We start from the raw sequence: 9907 nt of genomic DNA on the forward strand, positions 1-9907 counted from the left end.
TCACAGCCTCACTTGTCCGTCCCCGCTGACCCCCGACCAGGCCTTGAGCTGGCCCCTGCACTGTGTCCTGGCCCACAGCCTTGCCTCCTTCAGCCCCCACCACTGGCCATGCTGCCCATTTCAAGGGCCAGCTCACACTTGCCCTCCCCCACTGGGCCTGCCCCGAGTAACTCAGTGGGGTGGGCAGAGGTCAAGAAGGCGGTTATGACTCGGAGTCAACTCACATCCCCCCCCAGGCAGCCGCCACCGTGGGCTCCCACGCCAGCCCTTACCAACAGGCGCCCAACCACAGCCCTTGCTGCTGTGTGACCTGGGGCGAGTGGCTCTGCCTCTCTGTGTCTGTCTCCTCATCAGAAGTTGGGGAAATCCATGCTCTGTACCAGGCAGGAGTTCCAGAACCACCTAAGCTAGGCATTGGCCCCGCCTTCCTGCTACCACATGCCCTGGGTCACCCCGTCCTTACACAGTCCTTCGGGCTGGGACCCAGGATCCAAACGGGGAGGCTGGGATGGGCTGCCTGGAGAGAGGCCGAAGGGGGTGAAGGCAGGGGCTAAAGGAAAGAGAAGGGTGCTGCTCAGCCCCCTTCCCTCGTGTGCAGTCCAGAGCTCCAGCTCAGGAAACATCATGGGGTGGCCCCAGCTCACATGGCCTGGAAACGGGGTGCAGGACAATGGGAGGTGGAAGAGACCGAGAAAGGGTGTGATGAGGCTCCAGTGTCCCCAACACCATATCCCCTACTGAGTCAGACAGAGGAGGGGTGAGCTATAAAAGGATACTGGTGGGGAAGAAGGACACGGACATGTGCAGTGGTGTGTGTGTGTCTGTCTGTCTGTCTTGTACGTCTCTGCACATCTGTTTGGGTGTGTCTGTGTGTCTGTGTCTAAGCATGTTGCATGTCTGTTAGTCTGCCTCTGTGTCTGTGTGTCTGTCTGCATGTACAAGCGTTCGGGTGTTTCGGTCTCCGGCGCGCTTGTGTTAGTCTGTGTGTACTTGTCTGTTGGCACGTACGTGTTAGCACGTGTGCATCTCCAGGGGTCTGTGTATTTGGGGGGGACTGTGGGCGGGAGGGGACCTGTCGATCCCCTCCCCCACCTCCTCACGGCCAGGCCACAGTTGGGACCCAGTGCAGTTGGCAAATCTCTGATTTGGTAACTCACCCCTAACGCTGGAGGCCATGGACCTGCAGGACCCACCCACAGCCTGTGGGGCTGTCACTGGGTCCGAGTCTGGCTGGGTTTGCAGCCGAGAGACTCTGTGTCCCCTCCTCCCCTCCTCCAGGGCTGGAGCCAGCTGGAGCCACCCACATCCCAAATGGATCCCCAGCCAGGCCAAGCGAGGACGCTGTCACGGAGGGGGAGGGGGTGGGGGGCAGCTGCTAGACCGCTGAGTCTGCCCCTCAGCATGCCGGCTGGCCTGGAAGGTGCTGGAGACGTCCCGGCCTTGGGCTGCGGCTGCCTCTCTACCCTTAGGACCTCAAGCAACTGAGGCACACTCTCTGGGTCCAGGTTCCCCTTTATAAGACGAGGAGCTGGTGCTGGCAGGAACACAGCATACGGTTGCGCGTAGTTGTGCACTGTGCAAATGCACCTGCTGGAGGTGAGGGAAGGCACTGAGAGGCAGCCTGAGTTCCGCCCTGCAGGCTGAGGGACCCCGTGTCAGGCGGCAGCGATTGGAGGAAGGGATGCATTCTTCCCACAAGAAGTTTGCTCTTTAGGGACTGTGCCTGGGGGTGGGGGAATCCTTGTTCTAATCCTCACAAAAGGGCTGCCCTGAGGCATGAGCCTTTTCAACCAGCCCCTGCCCCTCCCTGGCTCAGTGTAAAGGCGTCCATCTGTCACAGACCCTCGTCCGTCTGTCTCTAGAGAGAGATCTCTGGGACTGCCTGCCCCTCTGCCCCTCTCTGCCTCTCCCCACTCTGTCCCCCCTGCTCCCTGCCAGGGCTCCTGGCCTTCCACACCGACTGAGCACTCAGCACCAACTGTAGGAGACCCCTGACAGGAGAGGAATCTGTGTCCTTGTCTCCAGTGTCACCGTGAGTCCAACCCGACCTTCCTGACTCCAAAGCTGGCCCGGGCCCCTCCACTCCTGCATGCTCGCCCTGCACCACCCCCCATCCTTTTCCCAGCTCCCCTGCCAGTGACTGGACACATGGGCCGCTTCACTGCTCTTTATTTCATTAGGAAAGTAGTCAGGGGAGTCTGGGCAGGGACGGGGTGGGGGTAGGGACTGTAGCCGGCTCCTGTCCTGTCCGTTGGGTTGGCAAACCTGGGAGGAACAGAGATGAGACCCGAGGGGCTCCCAGGGGGAGGGGGCTTCAGTGCACTCCCCCAGCCCTGAGAGCCCCACCCCCTGGTCTCCCACCCCTCACTCTGAGGCTGGGTCCCCAGCAGGGCTTGCTTGACCCAGGGCTGGGGATGTGGGGCTGGCCCATGCGGGGCGCCCCTTACCCAGTCTCAGGCTCAGTTGGGTGTCATGAAGTAGCTGCTGTGAGGCGGGGCTCGGTAGAAGGGGTCCACGGAGATCAGGGTTCTGCAGGGAGGGGAGGGGTGGACGTGAGGGGGATGTGGGGCAAGGTGGGACCTGCTCTTCTGCCTGCCCCTCCCCTGGGGCAGCCCTCAGCCAAGCCACATTCTTTGCCTGCCAAGTCTGGGCCATTGTCTTAGAAATATAATTTTTGAGGAATTGAATTGAGCCGAAAGGAGTCAGAGTGAGGCAGAACCACAGTCCATTCAACTCTGTCCCCCCCTCCCGCAGCCTGGCAGGGAGCAGGTGTGGAGCTGGCCTCTGGGATGGGAACGAGGCGTTGGGGGGAGGGGCGGGGGGGCAGCCATGCAGGGGGAGGGGTCGCTGGGGAGAGCGGGGGGAGGAGCGGAAAAGCTGCGAGCAAGCCAGAGAGAAGAAATAGGCCTCTCAGACAGACGGAGGGAGGGAAGAAGCTGGGGAAAGGCCTGGATGCCGCCAAGGACAGAGCGGGAGGGAGGGCCGGCTACCTTCCCACGTGGGGGTGCAGGTGCTGTAGGCTCTCCGTGGGGTTGGGGGTGGCCTCCATGCGGGTGACCGGCTGGTTGAGGGCATAGCCTCCGGGCTTCTGCGGCTGGATGCCACCTCGAGTCCAGCCTTCTCGGTCCAGACCCTTAGGGATATTCTCGAAGTACCTGCAGCACGGGGTGGGGGCGGGGGGGGGGGCTGTTGCTGGTGATAAGCTGGCCTCCGCCCACCTCTGCAGCCTCTCTGACCTTCTTGGACAGGAATCTTGGCTCCAGCAGAGCACACATGGCCTCAGATCCCTCCAGCCTCCTTGCTTTTGCTCATGCTGTGTCCTCTGTCCTGAGCCCTGGTCCGCTTGGGGAACGCTGCTCACTTGGGAAGCCTGCCCTGGCTCTGCCCCGGAGCTGGACGGCCCTCCTTCGCCCAGCCCCCTGATGCTGCTCCGGCACTGGGGAGCCGAAAGGACGGTCTGCGCGCCGCCTCCCTCCCTGGCCCATGAACTTCTTAGGGGTGGGGGAGTGGAGACCCTGGCTCATTCATTTCTCTCTGGGCATTCCACTTTGCTTCCATTTTGCTGATGCTCCCTGAGCACTGGGCCGGGTTCTGAAAGGGCCACGATGAGTAAGATGTGGGCCCCGCCCTTGAGCGTATGATGTGGGGGTGCAGAGAGATACATGAGGAAGTCAGTGATTACAACCCCTGGGGAAGGAGCCGTGCGCCTGACCCCTGGCAGGAGCTCGGGAAAGCCGACAGGCGGGCGGGAGAAGGACCCTGTAGACATGGCTGGGGCCGAGGGTCTGCCGGAGCTGCCGGAGCTGCCGGAGGAGGGCGTCTGCCCAGGGAGGGACAGGGACACTGTTGTCCCCCGACACCCAGCGTGAGTCTCTGCCCCTCCCCCTCCCCCTCGTGGGGACTGGAGCAGCCACCTGTGTCACGGACCTGCGATGTGGCTCGGTCGCCACTTCTCCCATCTGAGCCTCAAGGTCCCCATCCCAAAGGGGGCCCTCCTTGCCAGCCCCAAGGATGGGAGGCAACTTGGGAGACCAAGGAGTGGGGGGCCAGTGTACTGGGACACAGGTGACACACGCTGACACAGATGACAGATGTCGTGCAAGGAGGCTCTATCCCACTCCTGCAATGCCCTCCCCATCCAGTCCTGGCCCCGGGAGTCCTCCCCATGGCTCTCGGGCCACTTCCTCCTGGAAGCCTTCCCGGATGCTCAGCAAAGAGCTTACTTTCTTGGGAACCCAGAGCCCCCCCACCATGGACTGGACGTAGTATCTTCGCAGATGCCATGTTGCTCCACCCAGACGCCCTTCAGCCCCTTATTTGTTCCCTGCCCACCAGCCTGGGCACAGCATCAGGGAGAAGCGCAGAGGTCGGCTGCCCTTGGGCTGCTGGGGCTTGCTTTGCCTGCAGCAAGGAAGTGTCTGGGATTTTAGTATGGTCCTCGGGGACTGCCCTTAACTACTGACCGATGGCTGTGGGGGTACCAGTCCCCCAGCTCGCTCTCCCCTTGGCCGGGATCATTCTGAGTCGTGTGTTTGCACTGTTTTCTAGAGCCTCCCCATGGGATATCTCTTTAATAACACGCTGGCTTTGGGCTGCCTTCCCTTTCCCACACAACTTCCTAGCTCCCCCACACTCCCCAGTAAGAGGCTAGCGCTCAGATCCTTGGCTCAGGGGCTGCTTCTGGGGGATCACACTAACTCAGTGTTGGTCTACTTCACAGGCTGTAAGCTCATCACTTGTCCCAGTGTCTGTCTGTGAAATGCGTGCTGGCTTCACAGCCCTGGATTTGGACAGCGAAGGGGGGTGCTCACCCTTGGTTGTAGGTGGTCAGGTACCGATTATCCATGTCAGGGTCATAAGGGTTCCGGAAGTAGCTGGGGTTGTTGAGGCTGAACCCCGTGGGCTCCTGCACCAGAGGTACGGAGGGGACTTGTGAGGTCAGGAGGGGGTGGAGATTTGGGAGTGGGGCTGGGCACCCCAGCCTCACCTTGTTCCCCACGGTCTCCCGGCCCAGGAAGGCAACGTTCGTCTGTTGCATGCGCTGCGGGGGCTGGAACTGCCGGTGGCTCATGCTGCTCGGTTCTGGGCCAAGAGGGGGCACCTGCAGGGGACGGAGCCACAGAAAGGCGGTGGGTGGCCAGGGTGAGGCGGCAAGGACAGAGGGAGGGCAGGCAGAGGCACACGCGGCCCCAACTTGCCCCCAGCCCCAGGACCTCGTCCTTGCCCCTCCAGGCACACGAATTCCCTGGGTCAAAGACACCCCTCACTTTCCAGTTCCTGGGCCTTCGCCCCTCCCCTGGAGGGTCCAAATATCCTGATCCTTCCCATCCTTCAGCGCCCAAGTGCGTCTGCGTCCAAGGAACCTCCCTGCCCCCTCCCGTGGGAACGCCCCGGCTCTGAGGGAACCCCCCCACCGAAGGCCACTCACTCTGGGGTTCAGGGTCCTCTCCGTCACCCGGTTGTAGCCCGTTTCCCGCTCGGAGCCTCTGGCCAGCACAGGCAGGAACTCGTCCCCCTAAGGCCGCAGATGAGCCCCTGGCACCAGAGCATAGCTGCGCCTCCCGCAGTCCTCCAGGTACTGTCCCAACTGCCCCGAGGAAGGACCCCAGGCCCTGGGGTCAGACCGCCCTCCACCCCCAGCGGCTCAGCTTACATGAGGGTGGGGCATGAGGAGGAAGTCGGACCTGGTGACACTCTGGCCGGGGAGGAGGACCTGGAAAGAGGCCCGCAGAAGCACGTCAGCCCGGCAGAGGCAGCTGCCCCGGGGTCCTGAGCGCAGAAGGGGCTCACGATACGTGCGTATGATTGGGGTAACCGAGGAAAGGGAAGAGTTTGGGGAGTAATGATGCTGAGTGAGAACCAGCAGGCCAGGGCCCTCGCCCAGACTCTGAGTAACGTTGGCTCTGCCCCTTCTCCTCTTTGGACCTCAGTCTTCTCATCCGTAAACTGGGGGAGCTGGACCAAAGCAGTGGTTTTTACCCACACTCGTTCATCTCGTGTTTGAACACAGGGTTCGGCAACTCACACATTTTAAGCTAGAAGTCACCCTGAGATTCTAGTGGGCACAGGCCTGACTTACCGGGTCCCCAGGGAGGGTCTGGGAGGGGGGCTGGAAGACAATGGGGTTCTTGGTGGACTCCTCGGTGAAGCCAGTCTCTTCTTTGGCGCCAATTGATTTCTTCTGCAAGAGATCTGCAAAAGACATCCCCCCTGTGCTACCTGCCACCCCGGCCACCTAGCCCTACCCCCAGGGCCTCCTGAGGCTCAGTGTCCCAGCCAGTGGGGAGGGAGCTGGCTCCAAGGATCTGGACGCCTGAGCTATAGGATCATGGGCACCAGGAAGACTCCAGAGTTCAGGACAGAGAATGAGACGGGAGAGGAAGAGAAGAGAGGTGCAGGACGGGCAGGTGCCAACAGGCCGGGAGGCGGCTGGGGTCAGGATCAACAGCCCTCCTAAACCAGTGAGTCGTCCTTCGGCGGGGTTGGCGTTAAGGCACAAGTCCCCCAGGCTGCCTCTGTATCCTTCTTTCTTTCTGCTGGTGCCTTCTTTGTCCTGCACCAGCTCCGTCTGCACCCCCCGCCCCCCCGCCACCGTGTCTCTCCCTGTGGCGGGGGGAGGGAGGTGTGGTGGGTGGCTCAGACATGTGCCTACCTGGCTGGTTTGAAGGCTCCTTGAAATACTTGGAATTGTACTCATAGGTCATGAAGCGCGGGTCCTGGAACACAGAAGGGAGAGCACTGGGGCCTGCGAGGTGGACCAGGGCCCGGGGCTGGTTGGCCGCAGTGGTGGCTCTTCAGTGTTCCCAGCAGACCTGCGTGGTATAGTCCCCGAGGGGAGGCCGAGGACGGCAGGCCCGGCACAAATCCCTCTCTGATGGGGCAGCAGAACCCCACACACTCCCGGTAAGTTCTTCTGTGACAATGAAGCCCGTCCCACCCACACTGGACTCCCAGGAATAAACATGGGACCCAGGCACCCAGACGAAGAGGGGGCCCAAGGCGAGCAGAGAGGCTAAGGCAATACAGTAGGTCCTCCCCAACGCTGCACCGCCCAGAGCTCGGGGAGTCTGGATGGGCGAGGGGAGGGAAGGGGCCTCTGGGGTTAAGTCCTAAGACCTGAGTAAGGAAGCCCGTGCTGACCCCGTTGATGCTGTCTTGGAAATACCAAATATCCTTGGCTCTCCCCAGTTTTTCTAGGTACTCTGAGCCCACATTTAGTTGGCTTTTTGGGCGAGTCAGAGCAGTGCCGGTCTCCAGGAGGGAAAGGAAGTGGGTCTGGCCCCTCTGCCCCGCTCACAGCCCTGACCAGGGGCTGCCCACTCACATGCCGGGCGTTCTCCCACTCCATCGAGCCCTTGCCCTGCAGCTGGTGGAGCAGGGGCACGTCCTCGGGCTCCAGCCCTGTGATGGCCTGCGGCCCATAGTCCTGGGGGTCAAAATGGACCTTCCTGACCTGGGAGGAGGAAGCGGCCAGTCACACTCCAGGCAAAGGGATGGCAGTCCATGTCTTGACTCTGCTTCTGCCCTTGACCCCTACAGAGTATCCGTAGCCCGAGGGGTCCCTTGACAATGAAGTCCAGTCATGTCCCTCCTCTGCTCAGAGCCCTGCAATCATCCCATTTCATTGTCCCATGGGCTGACAGAGACCCACAAGGACCCTGGCTCCTTGCTTTGCTCCAGCCACCTGCCTCCTTGCTATTCTTTGTCACATCAGATACTCGCACCTCAGGGCCTTTGCACTTGCCATCTGCACTGCCTGGAACGCTCTCTCACATCACTGCACGTAGAGGACACTAACTTCCCTTGAGTCTTTGACTCACGTCTCCACAGCAAGCTCTTTTCCCACCCTCCTGGCTTGCAGTTGCAACCCCTTCACTACTGCTTCACCCCCTGCCTCTTCCCTGTTGCATTTCCCCCCCCGCACTTAGCACCTTCATATGTAAAAGAGATGTTCAGAACATATCAGTTGAATGAATGAATGAATGAATGAACGAATGAATGACTTAGTAGAATACATTCTACTGCTGGTGATAAGGACGATGATCATAATGACAATGGAATGAAGAAGATGGGGACGACAATGACAAAAGCAAACATGACATTGGTGGGGAGGATGGTCATGTGGCGTTGGAGATGTGGATGGGATGGTAGAGACCATGGGATGGGGATGGGGTTGGTGTTGGGATTGGAGATGGGGGTGGTGGAGGTGATGGCAGGGACAGGGATGGGAATGGAGGTGGAGGGGAGGTGATGGTGCATTCGGGGATGGGGACGAAGGTGACACAGGTGAGCAGACTCCCAGCCCGCATATGGCTCCTCAGCGTCCAGGCAGCTCAGCCTTGACCAACTCTTGGCAGGGCCGTCCCACCCTGCTGGAGGGATCCTCACCCTCTCCGCCCCCTCGGCCCTTCCTCTACCCCAGCCTCGGGGCCCCCCCCGTCTCCTGGTCCTAGCCCAGCACTGACCTCCTTAGTGGGGGTCGCCACACTGGGCTTCTCCTGCGAGTAGCCAGAGCTGGTCTGATGCACGTTCCAAGGCAGTGGGTACTTGCCATCAGGCGCCTCCAGGGGGCGGTAGCTCTGATTGGTCACTGACTGGAAATTGTGGCGGACTTGTTCCCTGAGGGTCGAGCAGGAGCCACCCGGAGGCTGCAGTGCTTATCTCTGGAAGCTGCCCACTTCCCTCAAACCTCCCACAGATGCCTCAGGAGTCCGCCTGCCTTAGGGCCCCAGGTGGGTGCCATGCCCTGAGTGCCCCTGGACCCCAGACCTAGGCCAGGCAAGGTTCAGGGTCCCCATGCATGGAGCCCGCAGTCGGTCCGATGAGCTCCAATGGCCCTGAGCACTAAGGCTCAGCAGGGCAGGGAGGGAGAAGGGGTTGCAGACCTTACCCCATGGCTGGGTTGTCCAGGGCATCGAGGTTGGCGTGGTAAGAGACCACGGGCCGGTAATTGGATCTGTAGCTTGTGCCTTCGTGGCTGCCCATGCGGGGCCTGAACTCCTCCCGACCTGCCAGAGGGGAAGCCCGTGGGGCAGGGGAGTGGAAGAACAGTGAGCAGGGCCTCCCAAGCAGGGCCAGCCACATCCCCCCCACCCCACCCAGGGCCCAGGGGTCCTCGGGATGGAGAAGGCATAGAGCCAGGGGCCGGAACAAGAGAGCCGTGAAAGCCTGGCCCTTCGAGATTGCGGCAGCGGGGAATGGAAAGGATAGGGGAGGGACAAGGTCAGTGTGGCAGAATCACAGGATGGACTCGGGGGAGGGGCAGCGGGGCAAAGCCAGCCTGATGGGACAGGCGTGGACACGGTCGTTGGGGGGGCTCAGGGATGGATCGGTTCAGCGCACTGGGGTCCCTCTGAGCGTGTGTGGCAGGGCACGGGGCTGCCCCTCCCACAGTGGGGGGACCGCCCCCCATCCTGGCCCGCATCCTAGGGCGGCTCCAGCACACAGGGGCGCTCACCGTAGGCGGTGCAGTAGCTAGTGGCATAGAATTTCAGGGGATCCGTGCAGCCCCCTGAACTCATCTTCACATAAGGGGAGACAACCCCCAAGGGAAGTTTCCCCATCATGGTGCTGTGGGGCAGGGCCCCGGGGGGCGCCTGGGGAGGAAGCACAGGGAGCCCCATCCGTTCAGCAGCCCCAGGCCCCGAGCCCGTCTCAGGCTCAGGCTGCAGAGGCCCCGGAGGCGAAGCCCGAGCCCCACCCAACCAGGGCCTTCGGCTCGGCCCCGTCCCTCTCCACCGACACCCACACCCCAAACTGAAGGAAGGACTGGTCATCGTCAACATGTAATCATATACACTCATTCCCCCTTCCCCACAGCTTGTCATCTCCCCAGTTTACAGCCAGGAAACTAGGATGCCAAGTGATGAAGGATGAGCTCACGATGGGTGCGGGGAGCCAGGATTCA

At 61.6% G+C, this 9907-nt stretch overlaps 1 protein-coding gene across 1 annotated transcript; it reads right to left on the reverse strand.

Annotated features, from left to right (window-relative positions):
* Nucleotides 1-2459: 2459 nt before the first annotated feature.
* PPP1R32 (protein phosphatase 1 regulatory subunit 32) lies at nt 2460-9566 on the reverse strand. Its single transcript, XM_021685246.1, has 12 exons — nt 9458-9566; nt 8891-9008; nt 8466-8619; nt 7325-7453; nt 6653-6716; nt 6080-6192; nt 5654-5713; nt 5429-5515; nt 4988-5101; nt 4812-4906; nt 2991-3155; nt 2460-2529 (listed from the first exon to the last, which is right to left on the reverse strand). The coding sequence occupies exons 1-12, from the start codon at nt 9564-9566 to the stop codon at nt 2460-2462; spliced, it is 1278 nt and encodes a 425-aa protein (XP_021540921.1).
* Between the last annotated feature and the right edge of the window lie 341 nt (nt 9567-9907).

The sequence above is a fragment of the Neomonachus schauinslandi genome, chromosome 11 (genome assembly GCF_002201575.2).
Source record: "Neomonachus schauinslandi chromosome 11, ASM220157v2, whole genome shotgun sequence".
Taxonomy (NCBI): Eukaryota; Metazoa; Chordata; class Mammalia; order Carnivora; family Phocidae; genus Neomonachus; species Neomonachus schauinslandi.

Excerpts from the sequence above, each read along its gene's own strand:
- PPP1R32 (XM_021685246.1), bottom strand. The coding sequence starts at position 9,566 with ATGATGGGGAAACTTCCCTTGGGGGTTGTCTCCCCTTATGTGAAGATG. Across the intron at positions 7,454-8,465 it reads TGGCGACCCCCACTAAGGAG|GTCAGGAAGGTCCATTTTGA; the intron begins GTCAGTGCTGGG and ends TCCTCCTCCCAG. Across the intron at positions 5,102-5,428 it reads AGAGGACCCTGAACCCCAGA|GTGCCCCCTCTTGGCCCAGA; the intron begins GTGAGTGGCCTT and ends CGTCCCCTGCAG.